Source organism: Glycine max, chromosome 3, assembly GCF_000004515.6.
Source record: "Glycine max cultivar Williams 82 chromosome 3, Glycine_max_v4.0, whole genome shotgun sequence".
Taxonomy (NCBI): Eukaryota; Viridiplantae; Streptophyta; class Magnoliopsida; order Fabales; family Fabaceae; genus Glycine; species Glycine max.
In genome coordinates, this window is record NC_016090.4 from 32,311,247 (window position 1) to 32,333,916 (window position 22,670).

Below are 22,670 nucleotides of genomic sequence, written 5' to 3' on the forward strand. Positions count from 1 at the left end.
TTATAAAAATGTGATGAGCTAATAAATTGATTCTTAAACAATAAAAAAATTTAAATTTAGTTTGTAAATATATAAAAAGTGTGATAAATTATTTCTCATGGTAAATTTATCATTACATCACATTTTTAAAAATGAAATTTAATTATTTATTCTTAAAATTAATTACTCGTTTCTAATAATTTTTCTTCTATCCACTCAATTTTTTTTCTCTTGCTAGAAACCAAGAAAGGAAATCGGAGGATCAATCGGAAAAGGGGATTAACTTGCAATTTTTAAACGTGGACCGTACCACGTAGAACATCTAGCCCGTTAATCATCTTAATGCTATATTTGAGGGTGATGATTACGCATCACAGGTGCGCCGCATTTCGGAAACTTCATCGTATTCTCTCCAAAAAAGAAGCGGGAAAATTCACCCAAAACACAACACCCTCAAAAATGGCAAAATCCAAAACACTCTTCGGTCTTCTCTTCACTTCCAGTACTTCCCGCTCCTCTTTCTCCCTTTCTCTCTCTCTCTAGACCTGGTCGCATCGCAGATTCGCAAGCACACACACTTCAGATCCGAATCTCGATCCATGGCAGAGTCCGAATTCGAACCAAACCGAGTCCATGACCTCGAAGAGAAATCGTGGCACCTCCTCGCGCTCCTCTTCCGAATCGGCCACGCCGTTTACCCGCAACGCCTCGCCGCGCAGTGCCGTTTGTTCGCCGCCTCGCCTGACTTCGTCTGCTACGTCAGCACTCTCCCCGGCTCGCCGCTCTCCGTCACCGACAACGGGCTCGTCACGCCCTCCGTCAGCGCCGTCTTCGCCCTCGGAAGCTTCTTCTCCCTCCGCTTCTCGCCGCCGCAGACGCACCGTTTCAGGAAACGCAAGTTGCTTTTCGATTCCGCCGAAGGTTCGTTTTTCTTTTTCTTTTTCTTCAATTTTAATTCTGATTTTTTTTATTTTTAATTTCGTGGTTGATTTGATTTGATTTTGGTGAAAGCAGATGGAAGAGAGCGCAAGAGGTTAGCGATTCGTCATGGACTTCGAGAATTTTCGTTCCAGGTAGTCAGAAGCCAAAAATTCTATAAGTTAGCAGTAAAACTAGAAATTTATTTATCTGATACAAGAGCTACTTAGAGTTGTTTGAACTCAAAAATCAATTTTGAACCTAAAATCAATTCTTCAATATGGAATCAAGCATGTTAATATTTACTTATAATCAAGGTAGCTGGTACTTTAACATTATTTTAGATGATCCGACATGAATTCAAAAACTTTACTTTTTTGCTTATTGATACTTATAGAACGCGGAATCATACTTTTATTTGGCTTTCTTTCCCATGTATAAAGGAAAACTTTTGTTTGGCTAGTGTGCGTGCCTTTGTATGTGACGGCGACAGTAGCTTGATTATGCATGAATTTCTTTTTTCTTGCATTTAGGATGCGTTATTATATAGTCTAGTGAAAGGAATAGAAATATAACCGTTTAGATTGGAGTGACCATGATTATTATTCGTAAATGTCAATTTCTGAGGGTATAAGGTTGCATTTCGTTTCATCTTAGGCATGTACTGGCAGTTTGTTTGAATGATAAAATAATTTAATGCATAGTGAATCACAATGATGTTTAGCCATACCTGTGTTAATGAACTTCATGAAACTTGGTGCCACCATGTACTGGCAGTTTGTTTGAATGATTTAATAATTTAATGCATAGTCGAATATAATTGATTTTGTTTCTATAGCTAGTGTGTAGCTGTGATATTCGACAGTGGCACGCACTTCATTGAGAATGATTTGCATTTAGGGTGCATTACAGTCAGGTGGAACAGAAAGCTATAGAAATAAAATCAATTTTATTCAGCTTTTTATTATTAATATATAAATAAAGTAGTAAATATCATTTCTGAGTGCATAGTTTGGTTGCCTTTCATTTGAGTTTCTTCTAAGAAAAAAAATCAATTAAAAATCTGATTAAATTATGTGATAATCAGATTTATTATTTTTATTTTAAGAAAAAAACTAAAATGATGTTAGTTTTAGCCCTTTTCTTGTGAGTTATAATAAGTAACGTATGAAATAAAGCTACATTATAAAGCGTTTTTGTTTTTTCAAAGCTTAAACAAATGCATCTTTAATCAACCAACCTTATAGAGTGACATATATCTTTTATTTAGCCATCATTGTGTTTCGTGCTGAATATGGTGCTAAGCTTTGGGAATTTTATTTGGCGTGCAGAGTTTTGCTGATGCTGCAGAGGCTCTGATGAGAAGCAATTTCCCTGTAATAAAATTTGAATCACAGAATATAGGTAGTGGAAATTTTGTATTCCTCTTGCGTATTGATAAAAATGAAGAGTGTTCTGGTTGTCCAATGTCAAATTTTGAACATCGGGGAGCCAATAATGATGCCAGCACAACCATGTCTAATGGAGAGGTTTCTAAATCTATTATCGAAGTGCTGACCAAAAAAATATCCATTATCAAAACAAGTTACTTGAACTGTCCGAAGCTAGTGGACAAAAATAGATTCATGGAATGCAATCTCTTTGTTGTGGATCCCCCATGCAAAGAGGGAATAGTTAACAACCTTGGAATTGGGAAGAAAATAGATTATTTTGACACATTTACGCATGACTGTGCTGAACAAAACAGTATTCATCATGTGGATGAAGATGGTATTGGTAAAAGTAATACTTGCAAAGATCAACCAAGAGAACCAAATGAAGATGATGAGGTGGAAAGTGGTTCAAAGAAAGGGCTGATTGATTCTGGCACAAATAGAGTCAAGGAAGATGTTGCTCAGAGGGTCAATGCTGCACTATGTGGAGAAGCATTGACTAATGGTTTGGAACAAAAGAACCATGTCCATGCAATGAATTTGGAAAAGGAGAGTGAGAGAAACACAGGGACTAAGTCTACTAATAAAATATCAAATTCCTCTTCAACTCCTAAGCGACCTTTGAAATCTTCTAGCATATTAAAGGGAGGACAGAAGAATGATCTCCACCCCAAGTCACAAATTCTTAAAGAGTCATTAGTCAGTAATAAATTTGGTAATGTTCCAAAAAATGTTGATCAACGTAAAAATGAACAGAATCTTACAGCAAGGAAGCAAAATCATAAAGAGAACATGGCTGGAAATATTGCCACTACTACTAAGGTGAGCAGCTTACACTAAGCTGTAGTTCGAAATAGCCTGTGCTTTGAGAAGATGTTTTTTTAGATCATTTTGACTGTTTGATTAAGAGGCATAACTTATGTTCACTTTATCCATTTTGGTTATTTTGTTGAATCAGGTGGAGAAAAGAGCATATCCATCATTTGAAGCTTTTACAATAGAGGAAGAAGAAGGTTCAGGTATTTGGATTCTTTCTTTCTCCTCAACTTCCTTCTTGATGAAATAAATATTTAAATTGCATTGACATTTCTTATTTTTTTTCATATAGGTGGTTATGGCACCGTTTACCGTGCTCAAAGAACTACTGATGGAAAACGGGTTGCAATAAAATGTAAATGACACCTATCTTTTATATTAATTCTGTGCTGTGTGTTTAGTGTTATAATTAAGAAAAGGAAAATGGGTAGTGTCCATTATTTGCACAAAATTAGAAAGTGAAGCTACTTATTTGTCTTCAAAAATTCAGTTCTTCTTGTGTTCAGTTTCACACTTACAGTAGAAACTGGAAGCAATTCTTTGTATGTAATCATGTTGATATTACTAATATTAATTTACTTTATGATTGGCGTAATGGCTTTTAAGAAATTTTGATATTGATGCTCCAATATATATACATGTGATTTTACAGGTCCTCATACTAATGCTCATAAAAACCATGTAAATAATGAACGGAGTATGCTCGAGCGTTTTGGGTAAGTATAAGACATAATGGTACAATATTTGTTATATTTAAGCTGCAATGCATTCTGTTATTTGTTAATATTTTTTTCTCATGTGACAGTGGTAAAAACTATATAATAAGGTATGAGGGCTCTTTTAAAAATGGCAACAGCGACTGCTTTGTTTTAGAACATGTTCACCATGATAGACCTGAGGTAATTGCTGAAGCTGTCTATAATTTATATTTTCTTCATCAGAAAAACAATATCAGTTTCTGTTTCTACATATAATTTTTTTTCCAATTTAATCAATGAATCAAATTCAGGAGATGAATTCCCCTTTTATAGCCTTTACCAAAGTTAAACTGGTTAGCTCTTGAGAAGAACCCTGACATTCTCTGAAATTCCTCTTTAGTAGAGCTAATTTTACTTCTTGATCTTTAGGTTCTGGAAAAGATATGCAAGAAATGGATTTCTTTTTCAATGTTTCTTATTTTAATTTAATTTGGCTCATGAGAGTACTCTGACCTGCTCTACATTCATGTTTAATGGAGATAATTTTCCCTTCTCAATTTGTAGGTTTTGAAAAAAGAAATTGATATAGTTCAGCTTCAATGGTACGGGTATTGCATGTTCAGGGCCCTTTATTGCTTGCACAAAGAGGTATTTCCCCCCTTGCATGATCAGAGTCTCATGTGACTGACTAAAAAGACAACAAGTACAATTGTTTTGAGTAATTTGAATTCTATTGTAGGGAGTTGTTCACAGAGACATTAAACCTGGAAACTTCCTTTTCTCTCGAAAGCTAAGCAAAGGCTATCTTATTGATTTTAACCTTGCCATGGTTAGATTGCCTCACTTTCTTCTTCTTATCAAGAGTTTTGACTGATTCTTTTAATATAAATACTGATGAATTTTGATATTTTCTTTCTAGGATTTAAAGCAGAAGCACAACATCGGAAGTAAGATTTCTTTTCACTTATCCGTTGCTTATTCTTTTGAGAAATAGAAAAACTGGCTGAATATTTGGTTTTCTTATGACACTTGTAATTTTCATAAAATAAGACATGGTGCCTCTTTGGTAACTTGGTTAACTAATTTCAAGATTGAAGACAACACACTCTTAGAACAAAACAACATTTTTCTTGCTTCTAAGATTCTACCTGAATTATATTTATTTCTCTCAAATATTCCTTAGTTAAGTTTTACTGTCAAATGATATTCATAATATAATCTGCTTAATTAGTTTAGTCAATTGCACATCTTTTCAGGTAAATCTAAACCAAGCCATGATGCAGCATCCAATATTGTTTCTTTCTCTTCTGGTTCTGCCCCTCTGGTCCGAGACAAGAACCTTGGAGGCAGCAAGTCTTTAACATCCAATAAAAGGGCTTTGGCAGATTATAAGAATTATTCTGAACTTAATAGGCATGTAAAGCAAAAGGATTGTACCGGTCCTCTGAAAAATTGTCCTGATAAGGCTGGTGGGAGTTTTCTTAGAGCACAAGGAACAGATGGCTCTGGTGTAACTTCTGCGAAAGATCCTAGCACTAGGACTGCTTCTGCAGAGAGGCTCAGGGAACCTTTACCTTCCCATGGAAGAAAGGAGCTTATCAGCTTTGTGAATACCATGAAATGTGCAAACAACAGTTCAACAATAGGCCCTTCTTCACAAAGGAAAAGGGTTACTGCTCCCTCAAGCAAGGTAGATGGCAAGATTTTTAATATTACTCCGATGCCTTTGCATTCATCTACTGTTGGTGGGGGATTAATGAGAAGCAAAGGTATGACTCAAATTTTATAACTTCTAAGTTCCTAGGAGTTTTATTGCTACCTTTATCTTATTAACTCTTGGTGTGTTTTCCAGGTGATGGAAAGAAAAAAGAAGGTTCATGTGTTGGAACCAAAGGATTCCGTGCTCCGGAGGTAAGATCTTGCTGTCACTTCTATTCACTTGCATCTTTTTACCCATTTAAAGGCTCAATTTATGCTGATCCAAATAGAGATAGTCTATAATGAATGTTGACATAGAGAGTGCCATTTTTAGGTGCTTGTTGAAAAAGAGAATTAGAAACATTACTATTAGCACCTGGAATGACAATTTTATACTTCTGTGGAAGTTAAAAGTGAAGCAGTTGCCTTCCCTAAACCTAAAACAAATCACTATTCATACTTTGGGATACACTATTTCCTTTAGCCCATGTACGATTTATTGGAATAGTATTCTGAGTTAGCATAAGTTTCAACTGGTTACAATCTAGTTTCCCAGTTGCAGTATAGGTTTCAGTATCCCATATTTACCATTCCGTTTCATTTGTGGTACAAATTGTGGTCTCCTGCTGACTAAAGAAACTTAATTATGAGAATTTTACTTTGAAGGATACCCTTTCACGGTCTGTATGGCCAACTGAGATATCCATGATTTGAATGATTTAATTGTACTAGATAACTAGTCTGAAATATATTTCACCCTATGAGACTATTGGTCTCTTCTACTTTTTCAGAATTTAAATGAAACTATCTTTGGGCAGGTAAAGAGAGGAAATAAACAATGTAAGATCTGATATTTAATTCTTAAGTTTACATAGCGCATTCAAGCTGTAAAGGCTTCATTATAAAAGCTAAATTTATGGTCTATACCTGATGGGACATTTTAAGTTTGTTACCTAGAGAAGCTATTTCACTGTCCAATAATTTAATTTATGGCTTGTTTTTCAGTAGTTTCAATTCAAGGTTCTACCTTTTCTTCAGGTTTTGTTAAGGTCTCAGCATCAGGGACATAAGATTGATATTTGGTCAGCTGGAGTCACTCTACTCTACATGGTGATCGGGAAGACTCCTTTCACTGGCGACCCAGAACAGTAAAAACCACCTGCAAAATTCATTTGTGATGATTTTATTTGTTTCGTTGTTTGTCTGTCCATGCTGACAGTTTTGTTGCAGGAATATAAAAGAAATTGTTAAATTGCGGGGCAGTGAAGAGTTTTGGGAAGTGGCCAAGCTACATGACCGTGAATTATCTTTTCCAGTGGTAATTTCTTTTATTCCTTATTTTTAAAACACTTAATATTGAGAAAAAAATATTAAACTGAAATAATCTTCGAATTAATTAAAATGTTTATTATTCTATTAAGTTTCATGCAAAAATATATTTATAAATGGAATATTCTTTTATCTGTCTTGTTAGAGATTATTGGTTAAACTTCATAAGTCCAGTTGTATAGTGTTTACTAGTAAATAAATTGTCCGTAAATTAATTCTATGATAATGTTTAAAGATGATGGTTGCTTGCACAAACTTTATTTTGGTTTTTAACAGTTGAAATTGTGATTTTAATTCATTAGCTCTGAACTCAACTGAGGTTACTACAAAGAAAAGAAGCTCTTATTTTTTACTAATATAGTAAATGAAGCAAAATGATTAATGATTGTATACTAATCACCTTAGTTAATATTCGTTGAGTTGCAGGAGTTACTTGATGACCGATACTTACAGTCATGGGACTTAGAAGGCTGGTGCAAGATTCACACAAAGAGACCAGAGTTTCTTGAGCAGATCCCGAAATCGCTGTTTGATTTGATAGACAAGTGTCTAACAGTTAACCCAAGAAATAGGCTCAGTGCTGAAGATGTTCTAAGGCATGAATTCTTTGACTCACTGCATGAGTCCCTGAGGAAGCAAAGGATGCTTCATCGACATCGAGCTCTCAGGTCGGATGCAGCAGCTTCCAGAGCAATCTGACATCAGTTTCATCAAGTGCATGTACTTTTGGTAGCAACTGACCACATAAGTAGTTGTTACTGTATATTTTTTGAGGTGAAGGTGGTTAACACATAAGAGGGTTTCCTTACCTGTTAGTGATGGCTTTTTACTGTATATATAACTATATCAGAGAAACCTAGCAGTGTAACTTGTAAGTTGTGTTAAATTTAGAACTTTAACATATTTTTGTATTTATTATTTTATTGCTGTAAAGTGTTTTTCTCATTTATTTTTTTAGGTTCCAACTAATTATGTTTGTTCAAACTTTTTATAATCTTTCATCTTATTTAAAGAATTAAAGCTCAATCCGAGCAATTGCTTCAAAAAGTTTACTTTCATAAATAAGGAAGTTTTGGATCAAAGTAATAAAAGTCGATGAATGATGATAATGTTTAGTAAATATAGCATACTAGAATGTTATTAAACTTGTTTTAAATTTTTAATCGTATCTGATCTATTTGTTGGGAATGTTGACTTATCAAGTTTCAACTACTTATAGCTCAAATTGAAGACTAAAACATGGTTGAGGATCAATTTGTCAAATTGAGTTTAATTATTGTATGAAAAACTAAATTGTATATCCTTTGGTTTTGAAAATCAACTAAAAGGAATAAAAATGTCAAGTAACAGTGACTTCAAACTAAGTGAAATATAAGTCCTAATCTCTAAATTAGAAACATTGAATTTTCGCCTCAAACTTAAACCCTTTTTCTGAATCATTTTGACATGCATCGTGATGGGCACAATTAAAGTTTAAACCATATATAATCCAATTTCAGTTAGCGCAGCTACTATATTAATGGTCTGGAAATGAATGGAAGCGATATTAAATCCTTCGACATCTTTCTACAACACTCCAATATTATTCTATTATACTAGTTTTCTTGCAGAGAATATCAAGAAGCATTAATCTTCCATGAATACCATCAGAGTCATAAAGTATATAATTTATGTATATAACAATCCTCATAAAGAGAATCCACCATCTAAAATATAAGAAAATAATAATCATAATCTATGAGCAACCAGAATAACCAAGTCAATACATGGATATGGGAAAAAGGATTACCATTTCTAACTTTCATTTTAACTTCTGAGGGGTGATAATTACAAACTTGTGCCTGCCATTATTTATATTTTCATGTCAGTAAAAGAATGCATAATCAGCATGAGAATTTATTTATGATTTCGAACCATTTTATATAATAAAACTCTGCATGTGTTCTTTAGATAAATGAGAGATACTACGCATTTTTTTGAATCCAAAATCATGAGGAATTACAGTGTAGAATTCTCTGCAACAAGCAAATAATACAATATGAGAGCAAAGTTTTAAAAACCGACCGGTCAAGACAAATCATTGGTTGAACAAGTACATCTCTAATTGAACCGCATGAGAAATTACAGTGTAGAATTCTCATGGAAACGCAGCTTCTTCTTCATGGATCTATCTCTGAGGCTTTATCTTCTTCAGAATAGCCTCTTAATGGGTTCTTTATTTTGCAAATTTCCTATAGAACAACAAAACAAGTTATTCCTGCTTTAATTTTTCCATCTCTGATTGGAAAATTTGAGAATTTGAGATATTTATCGGTAATGATTTTCTTAAAGATTGTATGTTTATGCCCAAGCTAGCTATTTTCAATATACACTTGAAGAAAATTAATTTCAGACATTGAAGGTCCGTGAAAAAGAAGAATGTAGCTAATTTTGGAATTGTTAATCAGTCAATGAAAGTTATGGGTTGATATTATGATAACATTGAATGCCATCTTTGTACATCTTCATATAGGCATTTACCTGTTAAGTGATATATATGCTATGAAGAATTGCTTGTTAGTTGATGTGTACTTGTTAACGTTATTGTATTTTGCAATTTTGGATATGCTTTGGCACAAGGTTCACATAAAAGACATTTTTTCTTATAGGATTATAATTATGTTTAATTGAGAATGGGATTGGAAGGTTATCTTTCTATTTATAAGCTGTAGCATGGTTGACAATATGAAACTATGGCATTGGCGTGGCAGCTTCACAACTAAAACAATTGCTGCTAAACATCCTGAAATTAACAGGCAATCCCCTTCATGAAATATAATTGAGTACACATTACAAATTAATAAAGAACTTGCATTCATCTGTCAACAAAATACAATATATATATATATATATATATATATATATATATATATATATATATATATATATATATATATATAACAATGGACTAATCATATTACATTTAATCGTTTTATTCAGTCCCTCATATAATTATCACAGTTAAATAATAACGAATCAAAAGGCACAAGAAATAAAATATCAGAAGGAAAAAGGAAAGGTATATTATTTTGACTTGATAAGCCATGCCCGGTTGGATTAGTATCATGCCTTCAACTGGCTACAGTACTGTGTATTATAGGTGTTAAAAAAAGTTGAATTGAAATGAACAATAGTCTGAGATAGTATGATATCTGAACCGAATTGATTTTTTTTTTTTGTACAAACTGAATTGGAAAATGATTTGGGAAAACTGAACTAAGCCAAATTATTTTTAAATTAAATCAAACCATTCCTTTTAACCAAACTAAACCTTTAAAATCGGTTTTAAAAAATAAATTTTCCGTTTCAAATCATAATCATAGCAATTTTCTTACTCTCAAACTTTACACTTAAAGAACGATAGAACCTATTAAAGAACTAATATACTAGTCATAATGTTACTTAAAATATATATATATATATATATATATATATATATATATATATATAATTTGGTATAAAAAATATTTTTTAATTAAAAATTATTGAACAGTGTAATAGTTGATCAATGTTATATTTAAAATAATATAAATGCCTTTATTAATTCTTTAATTAGGTGGAAAAATTATGATTAATTCAAAATAATATATTAAGAGACACTCTAACTAAAGAGTATTACCATATTTGAAATTAATATAACTTCCACCTTAATCTAAGTCATTCATACATGCAAACTCTAATTAATGCCATTCTGTGATGAGGAGTTTAAATACTGGAAGATGCAACATTCGTATGTTACAACGCCATTGGGAAATATGTGTCTTTTATACGAGAATTGTATGAGAGGGTTGGTGTAAATTAAGACACGTTGATAGATATGGTTAGCAACTTCGCACTGGTTTCGGTTCAAGGCATAATGCAGTTATCTGCATGAACGTTAATATGGACGTGTGGCTGGTCAAATATATGCAGGAATGAACGTTAATTATTTGAAGGAAATGCCTGCGTTTTTTTTTAATGTTTATGCCGAATCTGTTTGTGCTTGTTTGCTGTTGGCTTAGCTTTGCATTAAATTTTATTCTGATCGCAGCAAACATACAACACTTTTTATTTGTATTGGTTGATGCAAGTTTGATCACAACTTGTCCTTAGACTTTGCTTTCTTTATAAATTATTTTTCCGTTCAAAAAAAAAAATATCACGATGAATCTTTATTTTAAGGCTTAAATAACTTTTAAATATCTAATAAATATTTAATTTTTGTTTTGAGTTTTTGATAATTTTCTTTGTTATTCTGAATTTTTTATATATTAAAATTTTTATTTTAGATTTCTGTCATCGTAAATGGCATGGCATCATCCTAAAGATTGATATATGTTGGAAAAACTATTAAGATGATATCCCATAATTACTTAATTGATGACAAAAACTTAAAATAAAACTTTTAATACATCATAGAACAATCAAAATTTTTATAAAAAATTTAAAACAAAAATTAGATATATAACAGAAATCTTAAACATATTATTTTAATATATAATGGTTGATGTTAAGAAATTTGTTTGTCATTTAAAAAAAATTACCATGGTGAATCTTTATTTCAATATATAATAAAAATATCCAACTATAATTGCAACATTTCACAATAATGATCCCTTAGTTTCTCACCTATTATTATCAGGTTAAATGATTCATTTGATTCTTATAGTTTTACGATTCATATCTTTTAATTCATATAGTTTAAAAGTGATCTTTTTAGTTCCTATCATTTATATTTTAATTACCTTTTAATCCTTACGACAAAAAATATATAAAAATAATTAGTTACAAATTAGTTATAAATTATAAATTATTTTTTATTATAAATTATCTTGCGATAAATTAATTACAAATTATTTGTTAATATTTTTGTAGTTAATTGTAATTGAGGATATTACTCATATTTTGATGGTAATGATTAAAAGAGAATTAAAATATAAAATATAAAGATTAAAAATATCACTTTCAAACTGTAAGGACTAAAAGAAAATTAAAATACAAATTATAAAGATTAAAAAAATTGTTTTCAAACTACAAGACTAAAATAAAATTAAAATACTAAAATAGAATTAAAGTGTAAATTATAGAGATTAAAAAAATTATTTTTAAATTATAAAGACTAAAATGTACAAACAATAAAATTATAGATAACAAAATGAGTAATTAAATCTTATTTTTATTTGTTTCACAACCTTTTCCATTTTTATATTTTTATTAATATTTATTGAACTTTTTGGCCTATGCAAATGCACGAGACTTTATATATCATATCTAGTTTTTTCAGAAACAAAAAATATGTATCTATTTAGTATATCTATGTCACTTTGTTAGGATGGCACGCCTTGGGAGATAAACGACCTATGTGGTTTGAAAAGTTTTTGAATAAAGGAAGCGAACAAGTTGTTCATATCTTGAGAAGTGTCATCATCAAGATTAATAAATAATGTCTTTGACACTTACGTCATTTGAGCTACATATACATTTACATTTCGATTAATGTCTAATTATGGTTCTCTCACATGCTTATAGATTTAGTTCACTCTTTAGTTAGAGTGTCTCTCATGTCACTTCTGCCTGTGACTTAGGAACCCACAAAAATATGATGAGTCACTATCGACAAGTTATAAAGGGACTTGCACATTCACCCAACCCAAAACAATATTATATAGTAAATTTGCCGAAATTATTCCCACTTAATTAAACCATATTGCGACTTAATTAATAAAGGAATGAGATGAGATATGGTGTCCCACATAAAGCTTGAGAATGAAGTCGTTGGATAAAGATCATCTTCCTACGTGACTTCACTTTTCAAGAAGCTCTTCAAGAAAACATAATCATCATGTTCCTTACATAAAAAAAAAATGTTAGGATCTTTTAAGTTACATGAATAGAAAACTACAGTCAACCCTCCCAAAAGCCTAGCATGATCATGAACTGTCCATTCTCTCGAAGCCATAATTAAGGTGTAGAGAAGTTTTTTCTCTGCCTTCTCCATCTCTCATAAACACACAACTTACTGAGCTTATGGATCCCAAGTCTTTTTGTTGCAAAAATCATATACTCCCTTGTATACAATAAAAATCACAATGAAATGGTCTATTTCTACACACTTACTATAGCTACGTACACATAACTTGACTTAGACATATCCACTTTATACAAACACATACATCGTGGCCTATATGAACTTGTATAGCTTTGCAAGTTAATCATCTTTGGCTTCTCATCTTTTTAATGCTTTTTGTAAACCCTTGTTGAAATGACTTTTTTTAACACATTAACTATGAAAGGCCTTCTTTAAAAACAAACCTAGCTACTTTTTTCAAGGACCACACATTTCCTACATGTTGCCACTCTTCACTAAAGCTAATTAAGCCACGTTGATCTGTCATCTAGACCAAGACAACAACTAGACCTGCTTTCCTAAAGTCATGACATGTAATTACTACTCTTCACCACGCATTCATCAATCCATGTCTACGTATATTATTGCTGGTCAACAAGTTAGGTCATAAATGAGTAATATAACATCATACTAGTATTAAATTAGAGATCGGCGAATAGCGTGGACATATGCATTGTCTGTGTGTATTTATAAATAGTGCATATGAAATTATTAGAAAATTATTGTGTGACATGTCCAGTAGATGGTTGGCATCTTTTGTGTATGTTTGGTAAAGTTTATCCTAAAAAAAATAAAAACCTATTCTTTTAGTCATGATTGTAGGACCACTTGGAGGACTAAATGGTAATGAATAGACTTCAACTTAGTTTGGAGCAAAGTAGATGAACATGTTGGCAATGAGACGGTTACTGACTAATTAATACTCCATCTGTTTTAAATATAAGAAAAAAAAATTCTTTTAAATATAAAAAATTTCAATCAACTTTATCTTATTATCTTATTTAATATTACTATATATAAAATACTATTTATTTAATAAAGATATTAATTTTAATGATTATTTTTTATTCTTAATCTCACGAAGAAATTTTATGTCTATTGGTAATTTCCGATGGATATATTTATCAGAAATACTAATGACCTTTTTTCAACGAATCTATCTATCGGAAATTATCGACGGAAATATCCATCAAACATTTCCAATGGATAGATCCATCAAAAATTACCGACAAATGTGTATCCTTGAAAAATTTTCGACGAAAATATTTGTCAATAATTGCCCACAGAAATATGCGTGGGAAGTTTTCAATAGATCTATTTGTTGGTATTGCCCACAACCATATTTCCGACATATATATTCTATCAGTAAAATCTGTTGGTAATTCTTTTTTTTTTTCAGGAATTTATTATTTCAGTTTTCCATTTTTATTATTTAACATCAGTGAATTAAGAATATTTATTTTTTCATTTATATTATTTAACGTTAATATTTAAATTAACACATATATGTAATTAATGAAATACTCAAATTCATAAATCCAAAACAAATGATAAAAAAATTCAAAATAAATCCAAAATGAAAGCACAATGTCTAATATGTCAATAGTAACAAGTGTTGCTAAGTCAATAATCAAAATATCCGGTGTTAAAGTGTCTCTGCTGGTCATCTAGTTGGTCATTGTCTTATTGCTACTGGTTATCTGGTTGGTGATTGTCTTGTTGTTGTTAGTCATTTGGTTGGTCATTGTTTTGTTGTTGTTGGTCAAGTTGTTGATGTTGATGAATAATGTTCTGCACTTCAGATGGGAGGAACTGAAGTACAACTGACTGAAATACACACCTTTCCTCCTTTGATTGATGAAGCTCTTTCCTTAGTCGATTAATCTTTGCTGAATCTTGAGCGTGACGACAAGATCCTTGCATATGCTGCATGAAGTTGTCATCTCCATATTTATAACTATAAGCAAGATCTTCAGTACCATGAAGGCGTCCCTTACGCGTTGGTTCCGCGGTTGCAACCCAACACCGAGTCCTAAGTTTGTGTTCTTCAGTAGGGTCTAAAGGAGTGATTTGTGATTACATTTGATGCAGCATCAAACCTAGCTTGAGATAGTTTAGCTTCAAAATCTTCTTGTCATTCAAACACAACCGCTATTTCATAAATATGATAAACATTTTAATAAATAAAAGAGCATGCAAGATAATGGTCTCACATGTGTCTACCTAGATCTATCATCGATAAATTGACCAGTATCATTTCATAAATGAGTTTGCTGAAAGACCTCATCAACGTATGCAGATCGACCAAGCTCCTTTGATTATTTACAAACATTATAAAATAAATATTAAGTGGTAAATTAAACAACTACAAAGAAGTTTGTATTATAATTTTAATATACATACCAAGCGAATGATGTGAACCTCCAAGCTAATAGAACCACCTATGTGCATACACCCACCCTTTTCAAATGCTTGATTTTTTTTTGCCTATGCACACTTCGAACGATAACCAGGTGCATTCCGATGTTATAACAAATCATTCTAGATATGATCTTCAATCCAATATGACCTTTTATTTTCATTTTAGACATCCTTAAACATCTCAGAAAGTTCGTGAGAGGCCTTTGTGTTAAAAGCTTTCTTAATTTCTTTTTCTTCCTCAGGTTTCCGTACCAATTTTCTCTAAAGTATCATAAAGTTATGAAATGATGCACAATTAGCAAAATACCAATTTTACAATTTAGATAAAATAAAACAAAATTAGCCTTACTTATTATTGATTTTCTAGCACAAAGGAAGGATATTAAATATAGAGCACAAATGAATGCAATATTTTTTCTTCCCACTTATAAATTGATTAGCCATTAATGATGTTCAACATGTGGAAGGAACAACCACATCATAATCACTTGAAGAAAATCTCTTTCACTCCCAATATTTTTTAATATTAAAATCATCAGTTAAGCCACAAACAAAAGGACAAATAAGTTATCATCCCAATTAAATTCCTTCCAATATAAGATGACATTTAGTCTTTCATATTCCAAGATTCAACCAAAGACAAGACAAACAAAACATTTTCATATACATATAATTTTGAAGTCTAAAGAACGAAGTGGTTGTTATCAAAGTTTCAATTATGCTATCTATTAAGCCAATTTTGAAATGAAAAAAAATCCTAAAACATGAGCTATCTATTCATCCATTGAACTAATTCATTAAGAAGCGAATAAATTACCTTGAAACATTGGAAGAAGAGTTCTTGATGATCTTTTGGAATCACTCCCCATGTAGGCCATGGGTTAGCAAATTGTTGTCTAATGGACAATGTGATAACCTTTTCCGCAACCTTAGATGGATGAAACCTAAATAGAAAAAATAATTTATGAAAAATTAAAAGATAAAATGATGTATGATATATAATGATACTTATTTAAATTTTTAATACTTATGCTCCATTGATAATTGTAACCGTAAGACGATCATTGGGGGGGGGGTCTTCCATGGCCAAATTTGGAACATTTTCATCAGCATACATGTTTGATACAGTCGGGGATGAGGATGGTGTGGATGTAGGTACCGGGGACGATCCACGTGCATTAATCGGAGATGAAGATGGTCTAACTTCAGTCAAAGATGATCTGGCTTCAATCGGAGATGGAGATGGTGTTGGTGCAACATCATAAGATCTGTCTGACATAGATACAATAGACAAGGATGAGATAAATGATGACAAGTTATCTTTAGGTGGTAGTAGTTTAATTATATATCTTTTTTTTTTTCACTTGTCCCTTTCTCACTATTGTCGTGTGTGACAGAGGTCAAGGAGGATTAGAACCTGTTAATGACATATTTATATATATAAAAAAATAATATTACAAATAACGATGAATCAAATAGAATGAAATGAATTAAAATTAGATAACTAACATGATTCCATTTCATTCAAAAAAACAAATAGACTAATAAAATATTCAACTATCACAGCAAAACAAAAATAGTACTAATAATAAACATTAAATCTGACTAAGAAACATCATGTCACTCAAAAATAAAACTAATACACTTCCATAACAAAACATTTTATCACAGTTAAGAATTAATAAAAGCACCCTAATTTATGAAACCTAAAAGTTTATCCTTATGAATTCACGTTTATACCCATTAATTATTTAAGGAATCATCTCCGTTACAATCATAAAAGAAAGTATAAATTAAGAAAAATACAGTACTTAGGAAACATGTCAAGAGTTTGGACTGACCGCTACGGAGTAAACATGGAATTCAACACCAAAACGGGCTCAAACATACCAAAACAAACAAAAGCAATTTTACGAACTATAACATTATCAAAGAAGAAATATTCGTCGGTAGATATATATAGCAAACCAAGTTCCATGTCTAAATTAAGGAATTGAAGAATATGGAAAAGTTTATAAAAAGGAAATTGAGGCTAAAACAAATCAAATGACATAATAATTAAAGAGCAACTAGAGGTATAAGAATAATTGAAGTGGAGCTTAAGAATAATTGAAATGGAGCTTGAACCTGTAGTGAGGGTAAGTTGATATTCACCGCTTTTCTTAAAATATGTGTTTATCATATAAGTCAAGAGAAGGATAAGTTGATTTAAAATCACATGTAAACATTTTTTAAAATATAATTATAAATTATAAAAATAATTATTTTTAATATATAAATTATATTTTAAATTTATGATAAATAATTTATATTGTGATACAGGATTATTTTTAACCATTGATATTTTAAAAACAAAAATATTAAAATTCAACTTAAAAATAAAGAAGAAATTGATATATTAAAAAATATTAAAGGTTAAGAAAATTCCTAAAAACACTATTGTCGAAGAAAAATGCTTAAAATCGCTGTCATTAAAGAATAGAGAATGGTTCAACATAAAAAAAGAAATAAGAAGAAGAAGAAGAATGGTTCCTCTCTATCTGTATTAAATTTGATTGTCATCTCTCATCCTCTGATAATAGAAATTAAATTTTAAAAATTTAATTTAAAGATAGAGATAAAAGTTTATACATTTAAAGGTATAGGCGATTAAAAAGATCAAATATAGATAATGATAAAATGAAGATAATTGACAGATTAAATTTTGTATCTAACATAAGTAGCATATGAAAATGAAATGCACATCTTAATGTGAGAACCTAAATGAAGGACTAAAAAAATGAAAGTTCCAATCTTCAAATTATATATTCTAATTTATAACATAGAAATACTTTATTGTTTTCCATTTTCCACAAATAGGTATGTTAGTTTTCTATCACTTTCCACTCCATAAGTAAATGAGTGTGTAAATTTACCAAGACATACATGTAGAGTGCGTTTGGATAGAGAATTTTAATTGAGGAAAGTAATTTATGAGAGAATTTGAATTTCTGTAATTTAGAATTCATTATTTGGATATTTTTTATGAAGAATTTAAAATTTTGGAATTTTAAAACAGAATTTTAAATAATTAAAAATCTGAAATTTCAATTTCCTTCTAAAAGGTGAGAAATTGAAATTTTTTTCTTACAATCTTTTTCAAAAAACACAGTGTGAGCTCCTAACATATCGATCGGATGTGAGCAGAGGAATACGTATAACTAGCACATCAACCATATTTTCTCTTTTTTTTCATTCATTTTTTTCATACTCATAATTTTAATTTTTTTTATCCAAACACAAAATTTTAAAAATAAAAGAATTTCAATTGAAGTATTTAAAATTCTTAAAATTTAAAATTTTTCAGAATTTTAAATTTTTCCATCCAAACATGATGAAACTAAGTAAAGTAAGGATGGAAATAGCGATAACAGTGTGAGTTTACTCTTTCTATCTCTATTCTTGTCAAAGTAGTAAATTGTGTAATTATTTAATTATTTATTATTATTATTATTATTATTACTTTAGAGCATTTCATAAATTTGATATTTTTCATGCTTTCTTCTCTTTTTCATCAAAGTGCAGATCATTCTCCTCTCTCACACACGCATCATATCTGTTTTCAATTAATATATCTCTTTGATAGATTGGTCAAAGTGCCTGTAATTTTAAAGTTCAATTAATCCGTTGGTCCATGAACTTTTACAGAATTTTTAATTATGTTTCTAAATATATTTTTTTGTTTCAATTAGGTCCTGAACTTGTTATTATTTTTTAATTTTGCTGGAAATTATTTTCAGTCTCGATCAAAGATACAGATGCGGGTGATTGATATTAGGATTTCACTGCTAGTTTTATTTCCAGCCATTGTAGTCTTGAAATAGTTACAATCGGTAATAGCAAGATCAATTTCGATTTCATTAAGGTGTGAATGAATGTAATAATGAGAACAAGAGTATAGAGGAGGGGGAAGGGCCAACAGTTGCATTAGCAATAGCTTAAAACCATATTTCTACCTATAATTGTAGGTTGTAGTGAGTTATTAGATCAGTTTAGTGACAGTGGACAATGTGGAATGTATCAAAGAGAAATGTTTGCTAGTACATAGTAATATGCCAATCAAGATGGCCTTGCATGTTGAACCTAAAACATGCATCATTTTCCACCGTTCAATAGATTAAGAAGCATCCAACAAGTGTGGCCAAAGGCACTGCAAATCTTAACATGTATATATTGAAAATTAAACTAGTAACATGACTGTAGTAATAAGTAACCAATATTGTTATGTATACATTTCATTCTTGACGGTTCAAACTTAAAAAGAAAAAAATATTCTTCACTATATATGTACTAGCAAACATTTCTTAAGCTCCATTTACACAGAGATTAAGCCTTGACCCCATCCTAAGGGATTGCCGTGACGGAGGCTTGGGCACCTCGTGTGAGGCTGTGCGACGATAAGTGAGAAAGCTTTCAAAATTTACCAAATGGAAGTGACTGAAGGGTCTGGTTAGAGTTAGATTCTTTTAATTTTGAGTAAAATTTTAATTTTTGATGGACACGTATTTTGTTGGAAAAATCTGTCGTAATATTTGAATTTTCGACAGAATTAAATCAATGAATCCATTGGTAATTTATACTTTTCGATAAAAAAACTTGTTAGTGGATAAATTTCATCGATAATTCAAACATTTTTGATAGAATATATTCCGTAAAAAATATTTAGTTGGTAATAATGATTTTTTCTTGTAGTGTTAGAACATATAATACTCCATTCGTTTCTGATTATAAGATTATTTTTAAAAATTTGTTTATCTCTTTTTATAAGATTTTTTTTTTAATTTTTAGATTCATTAATTATTTTTTCTACATACTCTTACTTAATTATTATTTTTCTAAATATTAATAAAAAATAAGTAAGTGAATAGAAAAAATTAAAATAAATTTTTTGAAATAATAATATAAATAATTAACAAATTTAATATAATAAATATTTTTAAGAGATATAAATTATTTGAAATGATCTTATAGACAGAGAGAGAAAATAAGATCTAACCATTTCATATTACAGTTTGTTGATTTAGTTTTTTTCTTCTACTATCTTTGTATATGTGTTTTGGGAACCCTTGTTTCCATCATCAATATATTTTCGTTTTGCTGATTAAAAAAACTTATAACCAACCATATATCTACCTAATTCCAACTTCCTAATCAATTCAACTAATATATGTAACATATTGCCACACGCGTACCCTAAATATTTAGATTTCTTAAATCTCAAGGAATACATTTACTAAGGATAAACATAAATACAACAGTTGTTATATATCAACATAAAAATGTCAATTTCTCAAAAAGGAAAACACTTGGCAATTGTTGAGGGCTTGCATCTTACTTTTGGGATGCATTTTGTACGTCCACAACCACTTGCATGTAGTGTGACGGAGATGGGATGCTGATAGCAACAATGGCCACCAGCGAAAATGATAGCTATGTCGCTTTATATTGTGGTTGTAGGTTAACACTATATGCATGGCTATGTATGTATAGAACAGGCCACAGGGACACATATTTGTTAGTGGAAAAAAATGTGTTAAAGAATGTGTTATTAATATTTTATTTGGAGCAATTTGATGATGCCTAATAACTTGAGGAAGCAGATTACTATGTTACTCTACTCCTAAGAAAAACACCATTAAAGATGGTAAAGAAAACAATAAAGAAGATAAAAAGAAAACAATATAAATTTCATCCATTTTTTATTGATTGATTTTCTAAAGAAAAAATACATTTATATAGACATCATTAATGTTAATCAATGAATATTATTAATTCATGTATAATATCTAATTATATTAAAAAAACTAAAATAATAATTACTATAGGATAATTTTTTTTTACACAAAGATTATTGTGAGACGAGAGTAATTATTTTTTCATAAATATTTATTGTTAGATATGATCAGATATCAAATATAGACATCTAGTATAAATTTAAACCATATTCTTTCAATTGTGTGCGTGAGATTAACTCCTTTCCACCCTAACCCTTGTTAGTGGATGAATCAAGAGTGTATCAAAGGGGACTATAATTTTTTTAACACAATTATTTAAATATATATCTTCTAATAAATAATAAGTTTTACAAAACTATTTATTATTAATTTTATGTGTAAAACTATAGATATGATTAACTACTATAAAAAAAATTAAGTAAATATCAACTCAAAATATTTATTTTTCTTATACATTTCTTTTATTATTATTTTCTTGTTAATTTTTTTCATATATGTACATAAAGGGTCCTTTGAGAAGAGGGTCAAGGTCCCTAGCTACTTGTCCCACCTTAAATCCATTCGACCCTCCCTTGCTACAATAGCTAAAGTATTTTGTCCCTTCCATTAATAAAAAAAAGAGTTTAATAATTATTTATTCACAATATAAAACAATTTTAAACCATCATTCAATCACCCTAAATCTTGTTATGTAATATGCACATGGATCAATCTTAAAAACATTAATTGATTCCTCGGTAAGTACATAAAATAGGAACAAAAACTTAAATAAATTAAATGGACAATAATTTCTACCATTATTAAGGATTAAATTCCAGATAAATGAAAATATATAAAATAGAGTTATGAGGAAGATGTTAAGGAATGATTTTAGGAGTTTAAAAATAGGAACATTTTATTGGAAAAATTATTTATTATATTGTTTTACATTTCAACCTAATAAAATCTTATCATTTTTTGGATGCTTAAAATTAATTTTAAGGAATGATAAGATGTTAACAAACCAAACTTTGGTTTAAAAAAACCTTAGGTAAAATTTATAGAGAAACTAAAAAGACATATACATTGACACTGGAAATTTTTTAGAGAATCAATTAATTACAACTTCTTATATATGATAAATTTATTGACTTTTAAACTTAAAATATTTTAAATGATAATTTATAATTAAATAATAATATGAAATTATTTTATATTACTAATATATATATATATATATATATATATATATATATATATTAAACTCAAATTTAAATTTATAAGGATCAAAGTGTTCTGTTTTTTTATATAGAAACTCCCTTTCATGTTCGACATTATTAATATTTGACAGCTCATATAAAAACTTATGACCATTATTGGGGTGTGACATCTTCACAACATTTATCTCTTATTTGATGATCGAATCGAACAACTAAAAACAGTAAAACCCGGTATAAATTAGGTATTGTTAGTTCAGGTGGCCATTCCTACTCCCCTACGTACCATTATTAAACTATGCATACGTAGATAATAAGTAAAAATAGAATTATATGCGATGATTTATTAGTTTTTTAAGAGCAAAGATGAATTATATATGATTTGAGAGTTATCATGGTATATATATTTACACTTTTATCTTTTCAAAGAAAATATAAAGTGTTATATTTGACTAAAAATTAAAATCTGTTTGGAAATTTAT

General features: G+C 30.0%; 1 protein-coding gene across 1 annotated transcript; it reads left to right on the forward strand.

The window, feature by feature from the left end:
• Window positions 1–293: 293 nt before the first annotated feature.
• On the forward strand, window positions 294–7,774 carry LOC100783107 (probable serine/threonine-protein kinase cdc7). Its single transcript, XM_014773687.3, has 15 exons — window positions 294–900; window positions 994–1,052; window positions 2,229–3,152; window positions 3,289–3,349; window positions 3,439–3,501; window positions 3,799–3,862; window positions 3,952–4,045; window positions 4,409–4,492; window positions 4,584–4,673; window positions 4,764–4,791; window positions 5,101–5,613; window positions 5,697–5,755; window positions 6,581–6,690; window positions 6,773–6,860; window positions 7,298–7,774. The coding sequence occupies exons 1-15, from the start codon at window positions 579–581 to the stop codon at window positions 7,568–7,570; spliced, it is 2,832 nt and encodes a 943-aa protein (XP_014629173.1). The 5' UTR covers window positions 294–578; the 3' UTR covers window positions 7,571–7,774.
• Window positions 7,775–22,670: the final 14,896 nt, after the last annotated feature.